Below are 20,109 nucleotides of genomic sequence, written 5' to 3'. Positions count from 1 at the left end.
CTGGTTGCACGAGAGGTTTGTGAACCTATCGATAATTGATAAATCCTAACCCTTCCCGGTATTGTCAGTTTTCGCGACTAAACACTTTGCAGTACGACAAAACATTTCGCAACTCCCAAACTGCTTCCCACTGGGCCGTTGGCGGACCTACAATCCACATCCACGCGGTGGGTCGAGGATGGGACCTGGCATCAGACTCTCGAGCTGTAGCAAACAGTAACTCTGTTGTACCGATGCACTCGCTGTCGCGCAAACGTGTGCAGATGCTGCGGTGGGATGTTTTAATATCGACGGGGAACTGTTTCTGAAGCATAGTTAAGCTTTCGATCTCTCGAGGAGCCACTATGGTTCTTTGACTCGTCTAAATGTGGGCTTTTTTCGATTGTTACCCTCGATGGAAGAGGCTAACCTAAGACGGACCAACTTGTCAAATCTGTGGCCATTAATCACTGAGGAGTGGTCAGGACTACATACGTGAATGTTCAGAAGAGAGTAAACGAACAATTGTGGGCTTTTTACTAGGAAACAATCATCCAGCGATAAGCGACAGCAATTACGACGCCAGGACACGTAATGGCCTTTTATCTAGGGCTGCTACATGTAGCGTGGCAGTCTAACGCAGCGTCTCGAAGTCGCTCAAGAAACAGGAAGAAAACGCGCTTCGCCACTCCACCTTCGACCAGCATGTCCGCAGAACCGACGAGGTTCACAAGGAAGTTTGCAAACTCTTCAGATTTGTGTCAGAAAAATTACAATAGAAGTTGGAGCGTGTTTATAAAATTGATACTAACTTCTTAAGAACTGAAGGAAGAGAAAGAGAGCGTGAGCAGCATTTAAAAAATTGTAACTTCTAGGGAACGTATGTCTTCCTCACTCTTATGCAACCTTTCTAATTTCATGGTTAAAGGCAGCGTATCACAAATCTCTTAACGAATAAACACGGGTAGTGGCGTAGTTCATGCGTATGAACGTGATCACGAATAATTCCCCTTAGAAAGCCAGAAAAATGGTGTGTGATCGTGTTCGCTCAACGATGTAACTTATTACGCAGTGGAGGTCGGGTGAGTCCTCTGTTGTTTCGTTGAAGAGAAAGAATCACAAAAAGCTAACCAGGACACGAAATGACTAGAGAGACACCTAATAGCCTCAAACTCAAAAGTTCTTCTGCACACATATTTTCGCATTTTACAATGTTGTCAAGTAATTCTGTGCAGTTCCCTGCTCAAAATTCAAGAACAAAAATAGTGTGTCCAGACAGGGAGCTGGGAAAGAATAAATAGAAAATTGTCTACTAAAGGCAGCGTATCATGAAACTGAAGTGGTAATGAAACCCCGAGAAAACGAAGGGTTCGGTTTGTAAATTACGGGAACGATTGTGGCCCAGTTCAATTCCCCACTCGTCGTAAGTAACGACATGGAAACCGCTTTAGTTCCTACAGGTAGATCGCATACCTTTGGACATGCTCCTCGCTGAAGCCCGCTTAGCAGTTTTACTTGAATAGGCTGATGAGGAGACCCCATTAATAGTCGACGGCACGCTCGTGGAGGTGGCGCGTTCCTACTTATCCCGTAGGGACGAACACTGTTTCCCGCTCCCTCTTTTTTAGGACGATTAGGGGAAGATGAGCGAAGGCACGCCTATTTCCGCAATCTAAAACCCAAACTCTACGTTTTCCCTGTGGTTTCTGCGTCACGTCTAGATGCGTGGTATGTTTTCTTTAACCAAGAAAAGACGGATGGACAGCACTATTCTCCTCCACAAGGAACTTTAAAGGCTTTTTGTCGCTCTAACGAGAACTGCAGGTAATCAGATGTTCGCATACACCTTGAATAAATGTATGAAATGTTATTCACTGATGTCGCTCACCGTATCTCTCCAAGCAAACTGATCATTAACAATATCCATATTTTGGGTGGAAATAACTAATTGGAATCATTTTTGTTTAGATCTTCATGGTGAGCTAATTGATCAATGCTCGACGCAAAAAAAAATCTGTTTTTTCTTCGCTGCATAAAATGAAGGGAATGCGCTTAGCTTCTGTACAATGTTAAGCATATTCAGAGAAAATTATCAAATCCTAGAAGAAAGGTTTATCGTTCACCAGGAAATATTAGGAGAGCAAATTTTTTCTAAGTACGTCTATCGTTCCTGCAAATTAAATCTGGAAAATTCTTCCACTCTTTAGGGGCGTCAGTATCTTTCAGCATCGACGATATGACAGAATACCTGTGAACCTATCCCCGAAGGGAAGCTTCGGACGCTAATACCTTCCTACAGTTCCCTCTGATTACAATGCGAGAAGTGAGGTTCAAGGAGGAAATGTGATGCGGTTGATTCGCCGCAGAAAATGGCAAGCATCACTTCGTCACGCCGCACGAAGCTCGCACACCATGGGAGCTCCTCGCCTTGTCTGCCACCTAGAACTCACATTTGGCGCTTCCCCCCGTTCGACAAAACAATGGAAACAGGTAACAAACAAAGCAGCAAGGCTGGACATTATAAACACGACCATGTATGCTTCCAAAATCTTTTTCCTTTTAATATGATGAAATAGCTCAGTATCCATTCATTATTTCGAGGACTTAAGGACGTCGAGAGCGAAGGAGTTTGAAAGGCCAAGGGAGAGCAAGGACTCGAGGAAAACCTATTCTCCACCAAACGCACACATCAATGGGGAAAACACGAATTTGGCCGGTCCTCGAAGCTCGCAATGGAATCGGTGCCGGGGAAACATCGCCAATCTAGGAGGAACACCACTACTTATCGGTCTCGCTGTTAAAATACCAAAGCCTCATTTACCCTACATTCGTGGAAGCAACGAAGTGCAAAATGCTCTCCGTTTTTTTTTCGTTCTGAGAATAGGTACCTTGGAAGAGGCTAATCGCTTCCGGGAATCCCCGAGCTTCCTGGGCAGACTTTAGCGGAGAGATTCTCAAAAATTCTGGACCATAATTCAATCGCAGAAGCGTTTCGTCCAGTGAGCTCTGAGCAGCTGGAGCATCTTTTTCGTTCTGAGTTAAAATACACATGAGCAATACGGGCAAAGTTACATTATACCTAGCTACATTCGTATGCTAGTTTTACAAGAGTTCTCATACTTCACTTTACTCTGATTGTCTAGTAGTTGTGGAGGCATGTTTATCGTTAAACTCAAAACTGCTACAAATTAGGTGATAGTGACAAAACTTAAAATTTTGGCCTAAATAGAATTATGCATTAACACCTAACTACTAAGAAACCCTCTCTGCTGAATCTTGCGCTCAGCATGAATCATTTAAATTCCTGCCAAACTCATAAAGCCATCACATGCCAGTAATGTCATTAAGGGCACCATACCTTGAAATTTACGATGTTGGAATTTTCCGCAGAATGGTGGAGTTACAAGTGCAAATCAAAAGTATGCGCTCAGCAAGTCCACTTAATAGTGAAGAAAAACGGTGTGGGAGAAGGAATCTGTGATCGAATTTTCTTACAAGGATTTAGTGACGCGACACATCTGTGAGCGCAGGCACTTGCGCCGGGTCTGCCAGCGAGCGAAAGAGACAGCGTCAGCACTTCCTTGATCGTTCGCTCGCTCTTAGCGGCATCTATGATTGCGTTCGCAGATGTGGTGTGTTACTAGACACCTCGCAGAAAAATCCGACCGCCAATGTCGTTTTCCACGATGTTTTTTTTAGAACAAATAGGGGGAATTGAGCGTGACCGTGCTCATATTCGCGATCTGCACACCTTACCCTATATTTTCGTGGGCAGATCCCAACATCGTCAATTTCCTGCTATGCTGTCTTTAACACTCAGTATCATGCTATATAATAAGGGGTTATTCTGTCACTTATGTGTGTAACGAAATTCCAGAACGCGCTGAAACGTGTCCAACGGTGCTAGTGGGACGGGTCCTATGGCGTTGAATTGGTGCGTCAGCGCCAGAAAACGCCAGAAAGACTTAGACGGGTCTTATGGCCCCTCGCAGCTGTAGCAACGCACAAATCACCTTGTTCACCTTGACTCCCGTTGATCTTCTAACTGGGCGAGCGTGCGGCAGTAACTCTTCCATTTGTCCCTATCGCGTGCCAAAGTCGCCCAGTGGTTCCTCCTTTCGTGTGGGACACGAAGAGCATCATAATTTTCTTCAAAGGACTTCATGACAAAATCTGACCTTCGGGTCGACGGTCTTCCTGTAGTGTGCTTAATATCGCATGGAACCCAAGCTCACGGCTCTGGTCCAACGGTTGTCGTTAAAGCGCATCACGTGTCTGGCCCACCTTATTTTACTTTTCTTGCCAAAAGCAGCGGCTTCTCTAATCTTCGATCGTTGACGTAGGAGAGAACTTCGAATCCCGTCCCTCACTTGCGTGAAACGGGATACTCCTAGCATCACTCTCTCAATTGCGCGTTCAATGACGCTCACCGCGTTTTCTTCCTGCTTGCGAAATGCCGAGGTTTCCGAAGCATAGGTCAAAGCAGGAAGTACGGTGGTGTTGAAAAGGTGAGCACGGAGCCGGGTGTTCCTGGTCTCTTATACGCTCCCCATGCCGCTCGTCTCCTGCTGCCCAGCTCGGGGGTCAGGTCATTCATCATGTTCAGTTCCCGACCCAGATAAACGTAGCTGGTGCATTCGGATATGTTCGTTCCGTTGAGCGTGAATGGGGCATCCGAGACCCATCCGTTCCGCATGAACATCGTCTTTTGTAGATTCAGCTGAAGACCGATGCATCCACATGTTTCGTCGAATTCGGTCAGCATTCGTTCCGTTTGGCTGATGCTAGGTATTATCAGTACGATGTCACCAGCAAATGGTGTAGCTGCCGACCATCAACTTTCATTCCCATGTCGTCCTATTCCAGCTTACCCATTGCGTTCTCGAGGGTGGCTTTGAATACTTTGTTTGAGATTGTATCACCCTGTCGGACCCCCCTTTGTCGGACCTCGTACAAATACGTGAAGTGAATTTTTCAAGGAGTAAGCGAAACGTTGTGCGCATGAAAGCTGCAGCTGCGTATCACCCTCAGGTACTGTTCTGCATGTCTATTACCCTGCACGTCTGCCTCATCAGGTTGGCAACATCCCTTCTTGGGAAATTGAGAATACGAATGAAACCGCCTGCTCAAATAGCAGCTAACAGGTCACATGATCTAACGTGGAACCTTATCTTTATCCGTGCGATGATGACGTCCATGTCTGTTCATATCAACTCATTATTCTGCGTTAGTTGTTGGAGAAGGGAAGAAAAAGTCACGCGTCGAATCGTGTTTTCAAATCTTTACAGTATCAGAGGAAAATGTACGTGTAAAATGAAGACTGAATACTCTCCAAGTACTAGTAGTACTGACGCGTTCAGGAAAAGGACCATGAAGTCATCACCTCAATTCATGATCGCTCGAATGCTTACATTTTATAAAACATAGAACGAAAGAAATGTCGTTAGAAGAAATACAAGATTAATTTTTTTTGAAAATGCCGCTGCATTTAATTTCCATTGACCAGTGAAAGAGGACGAACCCGCTTATGGCGCTTATGTCCGCGAAGGGGCGCAGGATGGCAGGCTGTAGGTCCTAAAGCTGGGGCGGGGCAGGGGCTGCCACGTGGCTGTTTGCACAACCGCTCAAGCGGATCCAGATGAGAGTTGGTGCCACACAGAAATTATTGAATACTGTTAGACGTGTGCAAGCTCGTCTACTGGGGAGTTCACAGTCTTTTGTGGAATCAGCCTTCACTGAAGGAACAGCGCTACCGTGATTTCAAACGAAACATCCAAAGGTCCTTCTCACCTACATTCTCACGCAAACTCGGAAAGCTGTTCCTTTTTCGGTCTACTGACTCATTTCCAATTCCTTGGTAATTCGCTCTCGTCCACACTATGTGAAGATAACATTCTGTGGTCAACCGTCCGCTCGTTTCCTCGTTAACTTTTCGCCGAATTCGTATCAGTTTTAAAGACGATATTACAGCAGAAAAAAATGCTGAATGGGAAAGAAGCAAGTAACCCAATTTAAGCGTCGGGTTATTGCATATATGCATGATACGTTATCGCCCCTAATTTTTTTAAGAAGAGTATTTGGCAATATTAATGCTATTCCTTCTAAACTGGTCCGATGGAGATCGAAGATTTGCCATTTCCTAAGAAGACGATACGCATCTGTGCACTCAATCCCTAGAACAAAAAATCAAGGAAGGGAAGGTTATCCTGTACTATTTGTTTTTAAATCTCTTTTTTAGAAAGGGAAGTCACTGTTTTGCTGCTTAGAAAGATGAATAGAAAACCAAACAAGCTTAGTGAGTGAGAAACTTCGAGAACATCAACATTAAGCAAAAATTACAGCTGAATATAGAAGGTGAAGTACTCTGATCGCGGTGAGGCCCTTACCCAGCTCTCTCACTTCGCCTTATAAAGGACGACTGTATATCGAAGGAAAGTAAACCTGTGGCAGAACAAAAACAGCTTGACAACGATGAAATGTAAAAGGCAATATAACCTACCACAAATAATCCGTCGATCACTAGTGCGCGAGTGGTGAACGGAAGCGCTGCAAACTCGGCCACGCACCTCAGAGCTTATACGATTGCTTGGGTTGTGTGTCGCTCGAACTAGGGTTATGCACTCGATGTAGGTTCTGCTGTTGTTCGGAAAGGAACATTTGGAAGTCGAAGTTCACAACGCATACAAAACATGCGAGATCCTGAAATTCATGCTCGTTACTTCTCTTACAATTGGGTTGGCCCCACTGGGCCGAAATTCACTTGTGCTCTAGACATCTGCTCGTGAGCTACAAAACTCTTCTATATTCAAAGCAGATAGTTGTACTTCCATAATTCCCCACCATCTACCAAGTAGTTTGCTGTTACTTGTTAGTAACGCGTTTTACCCAATTTTGTCCAAATCCCCTAGCTTTCCTGAAAGGCTGACCTCACAACCTGAAAAAAACATTTAAGAATAAATTTCGTTTTTCCTCATCCTGCAAAACCCAGTGTTGATGAAAATCGCGGTCCCAACTTTCTGCAGGAATTACCTGGACTGCGTCGCTTTCACAGTGCTAAACGAGTGTCCACAGATAACAAAATCTCGCGTAGAGGAAGATTTTCAGTAACTCGTCGCGGCCATCTGTTGCGATAGAACCACTGTCGTCTGGAAGTGGTCGGTGTTGGTAGTGAATAATGAATAATAGTGCGTTGTTTTTCATTCGCATTCCAAAACATACTCGCTCGATGACCATCGTTACTAAAGTTCTCATGAAAAGTGTGATGTCGCTGGATTTAGCAGTGGAATACGTAGCACAACTCAGAAACTTGCAAATCTATTCTAGTGTCCATGACATTACTTTAGTTAATGTATAAAGAAATCGCCTATCGACACGCAACTACTCGAGGACGCGAGAGAACTGCCTATTTGGAAAGCGGAATAATACGAGACTTGGGGAAATAGGATGGGTGGATGCCCACGATCTCTCATTATTCTTACTTTCGGCTTTAGAAATCACCACAATTTCTCTCACCGAAGTTCCATGCACTCAAGAAAACATTTCGAACCCTTGAATCTCGAGGAACAAAGACCCCAATTGGGCCAAAACGACCAGACAAGTGGTACAAAAGCGTATGCGGTTGGAACCCATGCTCGAATGAGCAGCCGTTCCTCCTCCACGAGGACCGCTCCCGCAATAACACTACAAGTCGTAAGTCATTCCCGCACCTTGCGATGCGACTTGCTCGCAGGCTTACGTGCTCTCACATGTTCTTGCTTGCTCGGCGGATATCAGGTCACAAGTATCCATCAGGTTTTCCCCCCAGGGTCCAACCACTGGGTGCGTTGTAGTGCAGAAAGAGGCGTGCCAGGCGCATTCACAAGTGAACATGGTCGAGTAATCAATCGACAACCAATGAATCAATGCGACAGGATGACTGCTCTATCGACAACTGACCGAACCCATGACTGCTCATAAAACTGGGCTATGAGTCTTTCAACGTTTTCTCGAAAGTTGCTAACCACAGTAAGATTAGACTTCTGTTTCTCTTGATAGTGATCTTAAGTCTGGTGCTTTAGTAAAACAGGTGCGGCATTGGGAAGATTTCAAGCAACTGCTTCCCCCCCCCCCCCCCTGAAACTGTGTACGTCATTTATATGTGTTGAAATTCTTCCTAACTCTTTTTGGGTTCCGCCATTGACATCAATAACTCCTAGTTTTTTCAGAGCATTCACGAAAAATGTGTGACACATTGACAACTTCATGTGACTTCTTATGTAGTGTTTGGCGCGGAAGCAACATGGCGGTAAAAACGAATAATTTGCTCAGTAGCCGTAAAATGAGGGAGTGAAAGCGAAAAATGTGCCTCTGTATGATGTGTCCAAGTACATTCATTCTATGAAATGAAACCATGTAATAAAGTCATTTCTGCGTGCAGATTGTTATGTAGGCGATGTTAGCAGTTTGGATAACAAGTTTCGTGAGGAACAAAGTGGTAAGACGACCGCTTTGGCGAAATTTCGGGTCATCGACTGAAGAGTGAACGGTAAAAATTATCTGAAGCTTAGCGCTGTTGCGTAATGCGGCCGCACTCGAAACGGCGCACTGGTCCCAGCGGTTGTGATCGAGCTGGAGGGACTGGCTAGGTCGACTTGTCTCTGCAACCCGAGTCGGTCGCATCCGCCCCGCTTCGAGCGCAACTGCTAATGCAACTGCTTTAAGCTTCAGGTCGTTTTGACTCGACTATAATACTATACTATATACTGCTTCAGAAACCTTGTCTTCTTCGAATGAATAATGAATAGAGAACGACTACAAAAAATAAAGACGAAACGCAAGGTTGTGTTCGACTTAGGCATTCTACTCCTTGAAGGTAATACAGTGGCCATATTATTTCCTCTTTCCTTGTTTGTTTGCTTGCTCTGCAGCGTTTCTAGAAATATTCCACACTTTCGCAAGTAGTTTTATCGAAAGTTCTGATGTCTCCTACTGTTTTTAATGTCTCAAATTCTTGAAGTTGTAAGAGTATGCACATTTTCATCGTGGTGTTCGGGAATTACGTAAAGGCTTCCTACCTCCTGGCAGAGATCTCAACCTCGAAAATTCCCTGAATGATGCCTTTGAAAGAAAGCAACTATGAGTATTCCAGATCAGATTAAGTGTGGTTGCTCTAGCAAAAATTCAATTCAACATTTGGACGAAAACAAAATAAAAATTTCGGAGGAATATCAGCATAAAACACGTGTTCCTCATGAATTACATTGATTGTTCTTTGCGTATTTCCACATTTCAAATTTGCAGGGGATTCCTGGTAAAACCCAACCGAAATGTAGTAGTCCCGCTAATTCTGAATGAGTTTTGCATAAATTTGTGTCAATTATTGTAGTAACTGGATTTTGTGTCTCTAGGAGAGACTTTGCTGGATCTACAATGATTGCGTCTTTCAGTGTATTGTAGTGATTAATTTCCGAAACCTTGCTCAACAAAAAGTCATTATTTCTGGTGTTTGAATCGCAAGTATCACGTACTTGTCACCATCCAAACTGTTATGCTATAAAGGAATTCACCGAACAACCCAAATATTATTTTAGAAAAATATGCTCCTCCTCAAAAGTAATTCTGAATGTCGCATGATATACTCATATTGGACACGAGAACTACTTTTTTTGTTTATTTCATCCTTACTTTTCCATTTTGTTTTTTTTTCAAGAATAAAATTTTGGGAACACGCATATACTGAGCACTTACGTACTCTAAAAAAACGATTAACGATTGTTTGGATAATTTACGTCTTGCAAATCTCTTAAAGGCACCATGCCGCGAATCTGACGTGGTGAGAGAAAGCTAGAGATGGGGTTGTGGATTGCGAGATCAGTGGTGGTTTCGCTCACGCTCCGCTTGTTCCCGCAATCTACGACCTTGCCATATAGTTTTTCCGTCGAAAATCCATGCCACGTCAGATTCGTGGAGTGATGCCTTTAAGGAGAGATTCTCTTCTGCCAACGTTCCAATTGGTCACACGCATCTGTCAGGATTACTTGGCCGTTTTCCTCTTCTTTCTTCTTCTTTTTTCTGCAAAATCAACCACAGTATTGGTTAATTGTATTAATTGTGTCATCTGACAGATCTCAACATTTACAACACCATTTGTTCTTTGCTTTCACTCTAAAAGATAAGGCATTTGAAGCTGAAGTTGGTGCTATGAAGAAGTAACAGGGCTTGGAAACAGAACTAGCCGTTTTTCTTCGAGCTTCAAAATAAGGATCTTCATAAAATGTTTACGCATTTACCCGCATCTTCGCCGTCCCTGGACACAGCTCCCCCCAACGTCTACAGCGGGGGTTCGCACGGAATCCATCCATTCGTCACTGTTCTATATTCTGCGAGATTTGGTTTCCCATATTTGACCTATTTGGGTACTACTTTTGCCAGTTTGCTGGACGACAGCATGTTTTAGCAAAATCTGGTAATTTCGGCCGTATAAATGTGCAGGTTATGTACTCGTACGTACGGTTATGTACACACTCAAATTCCTGATTGCATTTACTCTAAGAAAGGCCACAATTAGTTAGCAATCAGACTCGTAGACGCGGCCCCAATTTCATTCATATATTACGGTATTTGTTGCATGTTCATGATAAGCTATCTCGCTGGCAGAATGAATTACGGAGGTAGCAATTGAGCAGCTGACTCGAAAATATATTTGGAGTAATTAAATGGAAGGAACATACTGTAAGAAGGATATTTTTGTAGCCGTTGTTTTTCTTCATTTTTCGTAGCATCACTCATTCATTTCTTACGAATAAAAAGTTCGGAAACAAAAGTATCGAAAAGAATTCTGCAGAAAGCAACATTGCAATGGTTAGGAGGACTGATTAATCACTGCTATGATGACCGTGATGCTTGAAACGAAACGTGACGGAAGGGAAGGACAAAGTGAAGAATATTCAGTCACAGCTTGTTTGGCGAGCGACCTTGAAATGGGACATGAATTTCGAGAAAAAGGAGGTATCCTACTATGGTAAACAACAAAGTAATACATTCCAGATGACTTCTTTGGCTAGTGATAAGACCTGTGTGTAGCAGGTTCGATACAGAAACAATCACTGTATCACATGAAATGTTTATGTTCGTTATGAAAAAACTATGTTTTATCTGTGAAAAAAAGTTTGCATTTCTGCACAGTACGAAGGCTAATTCAATATTTCAAATTCATCTAGTCTCTCTAAACTTCTTTTTTGTGTGAAATTTCGAGACACAGTAATATGTGATGTTTCGGTTGAAATGATATTAATGGCGGGAGACTGACAACCACTGCATCTTATTTCCGAGTAACCAGAGAGAATATGTACATGTTTCTGGGAACAACCATAACACCTGTACAAGTCTCAGAGCTATGTAAACTTAGAATTACCCTAAAATCCCATAGATAAGAGCGGTTTAATTTACCGGTGAAAAATGAATTGGAATGAAATTGAAATTGAATGCAGTCACCCCTCTAACTTGATGGATGGATAAATAAAAATTGGAGAAGAAGTTTAGAAGAAGCTCCGCCCCTCAACTCTAAACCCCGCCCACTTAATAAACAATTCATATAGAAAAATAGCGATTTTAACGGAATTTCTGCCGGAATCTCTCTAGAAATGCCGGAATTTGATCTCTGGATAGAACTTGAAGAGCCCATTCGATCAGTAAAATTCCATAGATAAGAGCGGTTTAATTTACCGGTAAAAAATGATTTTGAAAAAATATTTTTAAAATTTTACTTGTATATTAAACAACAAGGACTCCAACATACCTAAACATAACACTAAACTTTTCCAATTTCTACTTCGTCATCATCGTTTATATTCATCATGGCAAAATCGTTTTTGAGATTTTCCAAATCACACAATGCTTTTTCAAAGCTATGTTGAATAACATCAGATGAAATGGATTGGAAACTTTCGCTAACTAAAAGTGCAGCTTCTTCGTAGCTCATCCTTCTCCTTATTCCACTTTTTGTGTAAGTTGCTTTAGCTTCATCTCTCATCCATTTTTCCCAGCCAGCTTTCAAGTGGTCTTTAAACGGTTTGTTGATGCCGACGTCTAAGGGTTGCAATATTTTAGTCAATCCTCCTGGTATTACGGCAATTTTGCTATATTGTTGACAAAATTGTTTCACTTCATCAGTTACGTGGCAACGAGCAGAATCAAATATCAGCAAAGAGCGATCAGGGTCGGAATTGTGATTTTCTCTTTTGTTCCATACTTCAACGATCCATTCTTTCATCAATTCCTGATTCATTCAACCTTTTTCATTTGTTTTCACAATGACATCTGGAGGAAATTGTCCTTTTAGCATTAACTTCTTCTTAAAAATTAGCATTGGTTTAAGTTTTTCTCCAGCAGCAGTCACTCCCAATACAACAGTAAAATTAGATTTCTCATGGCCGGTAGAATCAATTTTAATGTTCTCTCGTCCCTTCACATCAACTGTCCGTTCATAGATGATATCAAAGGGAACTGGTACTTCATCAATATTTCCCAAATTGAAAGGGGATACGTTTAAGGCTTCAGCTGCAACGAACTTTCGAAAATCCGAGCATTTTTGTAGATGGTCAGACGGTAATGGTTGACCGACACTTGTTCTTCTTCGTACAGAGAGCTTTTTTCGCGCCATAAACAGGATGCACCAATGCGCAGATGCTTTAAAATTTTGGTGGCCATGCTCTTCTGCTAATTCCTTTGCTTTGGTCCTTATTTCTTTCACAGTGACAGCTCTATTTTCTTCTCGTTTTTTGACAACCCAGTTGTAGATGGCATCTTCAACTTCTTCAACGCTTGGTTTTTTGTATCGTCGGGCTCTCTTCGTTGCTGGCATCTCTTGAAGATTTTGTCGATCAACAACCCACTTTCTTATCATTGCTTCAGTGACTTCAAAATGACTAGCCGCTGCCAAGGTTCCATGGAAATCACGATAATTGACGGCGTCTAGCTTGAAAGCTGCTGTATACGATTTACGACGTTTCATAGCAGGTGATACAGGATAGAAAGAGTATAGAAAACAGTAAGAATAAAGGTAGAGTTGTAGGCTATTATTGCGATAATCATGATAATCACACAACGCCAAAAAAAAAGTATACAAACGTCAATTTTCATTTTCTAGCACAAACCGCTCTTATCTATGGACCGCTCTTATCTATGGGATTTTAGGGTACAACCAAACAGCAGCTATGCACTTTGTTACGCGATGGAACACGGGTAAATTTCTCATTGTGAAACGTCCGCAATTCAACTAAGGTAGCTCAAGTAAGCAGCAAAAGCTGTTCAACTTGCACAATGCACAAAAGCGCAATGGATTGCCATCGTTCTACTGTCCTTAGTTTATTTACGTTTATTTGTGTTTTTCTTTTATTAGGGAGACTTTTATTAAAAAGAATTAAGCATGATCACACTTATACTCGTGAACTACACTTCTACCCCTACGTTTTCGCCTAGAAATTCCAGGACCATCAGTTTCGTCTACAGTACATTTAAGCGTTTTCTGATAAGCTTTTCTGAAAAATCAAGCACACACAAGCAATTTCTCCCGAAATCTTTTCTGGTTGGTGCAATGTAAAGTCGTTTGGAAAGTTTTGCACCTAATTTTTTCTTCAATCTTTAGTAACTTTATTCAGAAGATTGAAGATTTAACAACATATTCATCGTGGACATCTGTAAGCTTCGCTTATCTATGGCGCAAATGATTGACACCTTTTGCTCAGAAGACTGTGACACAGAGAAATTGTCGACCGTTGTTTTCAGGTGATTCGTCGAACTATCCGTCGTGCAGGTGATCCCTCAGTAGCCAAAACAAAGGTTATTCTCACGGCGTAAAGTCTGGCGAGTACGGTGGTAGAACAATCGGGTGTGACTCGAGCTTCGCAATGTTCTTCTAGCGTCCAAAGTGCGACCGTGCGTTGTCACACAACAACAGTTCAGCTCCTCTGCCGCTTTCCTCCAATTAGACCGGCTAGTTTTTGAAAGTGATCGATGTATACGACTGCTGTAGTCTTGCCTGCAGGAAGTAGCTCATAATCGTTGACGAGAGGTCACCGTCATTCACTGTGTTCGTGGTCTTTTTAAGCATGTATCTCCAGCGATCAAACTAGTGGTTGACCGCCCAGCGAGAAACAGTGGCCCCCGCCTAACGTGTTGCTGAGGTTCGCAGCAGCTCTGCTCGCATTGTTTTCCTGGTTACACTCGTAGTGGACGATCGCTCAAAGTTGCTGTACACTTACCAAGTTAACCAAAACGAGCACGCGCACCTTCATATGTCCGCTTTTTAAAACCTTCGAGATCACTATATATAGTTATTGCTAGAATTCATGGGTGGCGCTCGTTAGGTACCCACAGCCGATAATGTGCAGCCGAATATGTGCCTGCAGAAGAGGCTGACGGTACCCCAGAGCAGACATATCTTAGGCTACCTGTGATCACTAAGCCACGCCTACCAATCACCACGTTACCGAGATCGTGCGCCGTGTTTGTATTGCAATTACTTGGTAGAGTTGGCTTCCAGGAGGGTTCAAAGAACAAAAAGATGACAGAATGTAGAATGAAAAAAAAAACCAAAAAAAGATCGAAAATGCTGGTGATTGCCTAGATTGTTTGCATCTGTATACAACAGAACATCCACCATTCATCTATGTTTCAAACGCTCTTTGTTTCCTGATGAATTGTCTGAATAACTAGTTCCCAAAAATCTTTTTTTTTCATGGAAAAAGTTGAAACGTCCTCTTTTGAGTTTTTGAAAACTTCTTTAACGGAGTCCAACCTGGTGTCAAAATGCGAAACCTTTAGTAAAGAACTTTTTGCACCAACAGTGCACTACGGTACATTCGACAACATTTTAATCACTTCACGCTTTAATTAAATTTCGAACTGGTATGTATGTCCACTGTGTGCAAATTTGAATACATAAAGCTATAATTATTCGAATTTTGGCAGCATTTATACCTAGGTCCGACTATCTATTACCTATCCGATTCTCTGAAATCAAACAAAATAAAGTCCTACAAAACGTTTTGGTATTAACTGATATATCTTTTCACCTTTTCACCGGGTCTTGAGACTTAAAAGTTTCGATTTACTTGTTTTATATAAATAAAAAATACAAATATTTCTTACTTCAGACATTTCCTGTGCATTCGTTTGACATATCTCTGTACGTGAACAATCAACTGCGTACAGAGGGGGCGCGGGAAAAAGGTACCCGTGAAAACCGGCTGACCACTCTTGACCTCCCTTCAGCGCTGCGCGCTTCCGCCCCACGGTTGCCACTCCACAACCTAGACATTCTCCACGACCGCCTGAGATCAGCAGGACCCCGTCCCCTTATTGCTCTCTAATCAACGCTACGCGCGACGTTCGCGCCACGATGAAGAAATGGATACTGCGAATTTGGAAGGGAGATGAGTGTAGGACGAATTGACGCAGCAGATTCTGATGTACAAAAATAGTAAATTGAGCGCATATGATCGGGAATTAAGGAGAAAACTAGATCCTTTCATCCAGTTAAAAGATATATTATCAGAGACATATCATAGAGTATCAAAGAGTATATGATGTTTGATAAGAGTGATATGTGTGACCTACATTGACCTCATTTGAGCAACTTCACACAAATAAAGACTATCCCAAAAAGATGCTGCAGGGAAGGTAATAAGAAGAATAAAGGAAAAGAAATGAATATATTTTCACACATTTCACGCCTAAACTTTTCTATATAAACTCGCAGTGCATAAGTATGTATGTGTTTGTCACGATGTCATTTGACGAATTCATGTTCAACTCTCGACTGCAACAACCATACGCCCAGCAACTTTATTTCGTTATTCCACTGTATACATTCTTTGAACTCCTTTCTACATTTTACTTTTTCGAAAATTTATATAGGTATGTTGTTTGTATTAAGCGCAAGTCAAATATTTTAGTACTTCCTTGTACGTTTCATAGAATAAAATTTCATATGGTTCTTCAAATTTCTTTCAACAGCGTTTTATCGCTTCATTTGTATTTATTCTCTACATAAAATCAATATGACTGGTTAGATGTATTAGTGGCGAACAGAGACCTTACGAGTCGCTTCGAGATGTACCTTCAGGTACAATGTCTGTCTGCGAGGCATTATCCGTGCCTCGTTGGACGTTCGATGGCAGTTTTGCTCAGCTAGATAAGCAAAAAGAAATCGTTTTGCATTCCCAGAGATGGATGATTAATTTCCATGTAACAAGTCAAAACAGGATAATTTCATTTCCGCTTGCATTTTTAAATGGCATATATACAAACTTCTTTAATTTATATTAACTTACAAGTATACGTTATACAGAGTTTCAAACAAAATCTGATACCAGGCACTTTCCTTTTCCTTCGATTCTAAAAGCACATCGTAAGAGCTGTGGGCGCGGCGAAGAAAACTCCTCCTAAGAGCGGCAGACGCGGTGAAATGGGGAGGGAGAGTGGTGCGGCCGGGGCGTCAGCGAGACGTAGCACAAGGGGAGCAACCTGCTACTGTCGCGATCAGACGCTGTCAGGAGACGCGCGGTGCAGTTAACGACGCCCATTAGCCTCCTGGATATGTGGCGACACATCATACGGGTACCTTTTGACCGTTCCCCCGTACAGAGGCAATATCAGAGATAGCATGACCCTACGAGGATTGTTTCACACTTTATTAGACGATGAGGGAGGCGGAAGCTGTGGGTACCTAACGATACGCACTCTTCGATTCATTTCTGGGAAGTTCTTGGATTTTTTAAAATTTATTAGTGCGAGACTTCGAGATTTCCATATAACTCATACACTTCACCACAAATTGTAATGAACTTAAGACTTCAGAGGAGTTCAGCAACATCTTTACTGCTTCAAAGCGGTCGTTTCATATAGGATGCCACCACATCTCATATACAGAATTTGAAAGACCATTATGAGGGTGCGACCTTGTAAGCTGAATGCCTTCTGATTCTTAAAGGCATCACCCTACGAATTTGCGGTGGTACGGGTTTTAGGTGGGTTATCCCTACACGGGGTCGTAGATTATGAAAAGGAGGGTGATTTCTACCTAAGTGCCACAAAAAACGGCTCAGAAGATGCGGCGCGTGCACAGGGCTGGCGCGCTCCAATCGAACTCGTTGTAGAAGATAGCGCCTCGGAACGCTCGAAGCCGCATCTTCCGGGCCGTTTTTTTACGGCCCGGAAACTAGGAAGAAATGGAGGGAATCACCCTCCTCCCCATAATCTACGACCCCGCGTAGGCATAATCAACCTGAAGCCCGCACCACCCCGGATTCGTGGGGTGATGCTTCTAAAGTGGCAATGAGCTGCGAACAGTATTACTCTCCCGTAATGAGTGCACCAGAATGTAATCATTGCGCGAGAGCTCGTAATGGTAGTTGAGTGCAATACAGATTTTTGTACACTTATAAATCGCCCATTTCAGAATACATTTGAGATTGCTCATTTTGGTCATTCCTTCTTTTTATCTCTTTTCAAGTGTGATTGAACGTTGATCTTCCGAGGGAAATAACAATGGAAACCTCGGATCATCTTGAAGTTGCCATCTTTTTCTAATTGAAAGATTGATCACCTTGACTCCCGTTGATCTTTGAGCGGGCGAAAGCAATCCTTTGTCGCGATCGTGCCATAGCCTCCCAGTGGTTTCTTCTTTCGTGTCGGAAATACATCGAATTTTTTTTTCAAGGACTTTGTGAAGAAGTCTGACCATCGGGTCGGAGGTCTTCGTGTGTCGTGGTCTTAATATCGCGTGGAACCCAGTGGCTTACAGCTCTGGTCCAACGGTTGTTATTGAAGCGCATCACGCCAAGAAGTATTGTATAGTGTTGAAGAATTGAGCACGGAACCGGCTGTTCTTGTTCTTCTTCACTACATCCTCAATGCTTTTATACGTTCCCCAAGCCGCTCGTTTCCTCCTACCCAGCTCAGGGTCAGGTCGTTCATCATGTTCATTTCCCGACCCAGATGAATGCATCTGGTGCATTCGGATATGTTCATTCCGTTGCACGTAAATGGGGGCATCAGAGACCCATCCGTTTCGGATGAAGATTGTCTACATAGTCTATTTCAGGTTCAACTGAAGACCGATGCACTCACATTTTTTTGTCGAATTCGATCAGCATTCGTTCCGCTTGGCTGATGCCAGATGTTATTAGAACGATGTTATCAGCAGAGCGTAAATGGTGTAGCTGCCGACCATCAACCTTCGCTCCCGTGTCGTCCCATTCCAGCTTTCACACTGTGAAGCCGAGAGTGGCCGTGAATATTTTAGGTGAGATTCTATCAACCTGTTGGACCCCTCTTTTCAGTCAATATTGTAATATTAATAATTATTAATATTATTATTGTTATTGTTATAACAATAATATAGTATAATATAACAATATAACAACAATAATAGTTATTATTAATATTATTGATATTGTTTAATATTAATATTACTAGTTACTATTATTGACGATATTAATAAACGAGGGTGGATGTGAATACTTTGGGTGAGATTGTATCACCCTGTCGGACCCCTTTCTTCATGTCAATGATGATATTCTTGTAGAATGGCGAAATTCTGGTCGTGAAGTTACTGTACAGCTCTCGAACTCTTGATGTACTGAGTAGGGACACCCACAGTGGTTGTCCAAGGCCTTAATGACCGATTCCGTCTCAACTGAGTCCAAAGCGTTCTTTAAGCCGACAAAAGTGATACATAATGGCATTTTGTACTTTCGCAATACCTCAATTAGCTTTGAAGCAGTGTGAATGTGGTCAGTCGTGCTGAGTACCTTTCAGAACCCCGCTTGCTCGCATGTCTGTCTTTCATCTAACACTTTTTCAATCTTGTTATGGATCACAATTGTAAAGAACTTATAGATGACGGACAGTAAGCAGATTGGACGATAGTTGCCGACGTCATATGGATCTCCCTTCTTACACGGCAACACGGTCTCGCTGGTCTTCCACTGTTTGGGGACTTTACATTCGGACGGGTAACGAGTGGAGAGTCTCGCCAGGGTGTTGATGAGAACTGGCGGAAGATTATTCAGATGTTCAAACCTTATCCTCTCGGGACCGGGCGCCATACGATTTCTTACCGAAATGATACCATGTCCTACTTCAGATGGAAGAACCTCTTGAATGACATGTCCATCTTTCCTCAAATGGTGAGGAGACAAGTGGGCATGGTTGTCAAATAGATCAGAGTAAAAGTCACGGATCTCCATTTCCTTTCTCGATGCTAGGCTGTTCCATTTGGGTTCCGGAGAGCACTCATCCTCGTGTTTCGATTGACGAATTCTCGACGGGCGTAGCGAATGCTCTCTCCCGCCTTTGCAACTTCAGAAAAGACTTCTGGAGACAGGCGCCTTCTGGTGGTTTTAAAACTCTAAAAAACAAAACTGAGCCCTTCTCATACAGTTGTGCAGATGTTCTACAAGCCGTTCATATTCGTGGTCGATGTTGTCCATGACGGTATCTTTCCACAAGCTGACAAACGAAGCGAGGAGCTCACATACGATGATGGTTCTGGGAGTTCGCATTGTGAACTTCGCGGCTTTTTTTCCTCTCTGTGTGAAAGAAAATCTTCCTCGAAGAAGGGTATAGTACGATCCCATGTAAAGCTCCGGTACAACAGCAACATCCGTCAGGCAGTACCTTTTACTGATGGTGATGTGGTCAATTTCATCATGATACCCTCCATCGGCTGACTATCGGCGTAGAGAAGAGCACTTCTGGAATTGGATGGTATTAATCGTCATGATAAACTCGGAAAGGCTCACCCCCTGTTGGTTCCATTGGAGGCTCATGTGAATTTCCTCAGGCATTTTTCAGAGGCCAATCTTGGCGTTAAAATACCAACAATGACCTTGTAGAAGGTATGGTCTTCTCTGTAATACGTCTCTAGGTCCATATAGAACGTTCTTACTCTTCTTCGTAGTTTGATGTTAGAGCGTAGGCCACGAAGATTGCCGAAGCTGGCGTTGGGCCACAATTTTCATCCGTAGATGCCAAGAAAAACGAAAAAAAAGAAAAGAAAAACGGTTAGTTAGTTCTTCGAAAGAGTCGATGTTCTTTGCCATACTCGTGTTTTAGGACATCAGGCCCACCAAATCCTCTACAGTC

General features: G+C 42.7%; 5 protein-coding genes across 5 annotated transcripts; all 5 read right to left on the bottom strand.

Moving 5' to 3' along the window:
- Positions 1-4,456: 4,456 nt before the first annotated feature.
- Positions 4,457-4,744, bottom strand: RB195_010261 (uncharacterized protein; the record flags this gene model as incomplete). The annotated part of the gene is made up of 1 exon (XM_064191180.1): positions 4,457-4,744. The coding sequence occupies one exon, from the start codon at positions 4,742-4,744 to the stop codon at positions 4,457-4,459; it is 288 nt and encodes a 95-aa protein (XP_064048763.1).
- Positions 4,745-6,546: 1,802 nt separating this feature from the next.
- RB195_010260 (uncharacterized protein) lies at positions 6,547-8,998 on the bottom strand (the record flags this gene model as incomplete). The annotated part of the gene is made up of 4 exons (XM_064191179.1): positions 6,547-6,678; positions 7,009-7,032; positions 8,822-8,890; positions 8,948-8,998. 4 exons carry the CDS (start codon positions 8,996-8,998, stop codon positions 6,547-6,549), a joined length of 276 nt encoding a protein of 91 aa, XP_064048762.1.
- Positions 8,999-11,767: 2,769 nt separating this feature from the next.
- RB195_010259 (uncharacterized protein) lies at positions 11,768-12,229 on the bottom strand (the record flags this gene model as incomplete). The annotated part of the gene is made up of 1 exon (XM_064191178.1): positions 11,768-12,229. The coding sequence occupies one exon, from the start codon at positions 12,227-12,229 to the stop codon at positions 11,768-11,770; it is 462 nt and encodes a 153-aa protein (XP_064048761.1).
- Positions 12,230-12,244: 15 nt separating this feature from the next.
- RB195_010258 (uncharacterized protein) lies at positions 12,245-12,970 on the bottom strand (the record flags this gene model as incomplete). Its single annotated transcript, XM_064191177.1, has 1 exon — positions 12,245-12,970. One exon carries the CDS (start codon positions 12,968-12,970, stop codon positions 12,245-12,247), a length of 726 nt encoding a protein of 241 aa, XP_064048760.1.
- Positions 12,971-18,776: 5,806 nt separating this feature from the next.
- RB195_010257 (uncharacterized protein) lies at positions 18,777-19,211 on the bottom strand (the record flags this gene model as incomplete). Its single annotated transcript, XM_064191176.1, has 1 exon — positions 18,777-19,211. One exon carries the CDS (start codon positions 19,209-19,211, stop codon positions 18,777-18,779), a length of 435 nt encoding a protein of 144 aa, XP_064048759.1.
- Between the last annotated feature and the right edge of the window lie 898 nt (positions 19,212-20,109).

Source organism: Necator americanus, chromosome III (assembly GCF_031761385.1).
Source record: "Necator americanus strain Aroian chromosome III, whole genome shotgun sequence".
Taxonomy (NCBI): domain Eukaryota; kingdom Metazoa; phylum Nematoda; class Chromadorea; order Rhabditida; family Ancylostomatidae; genus Necator; species Necator americanus.
The sequence above is the reverse complement of the archived record's forward strand: the minus strand, read 5'-3'. Positions and strand labels throughout refer to the sequence as shown.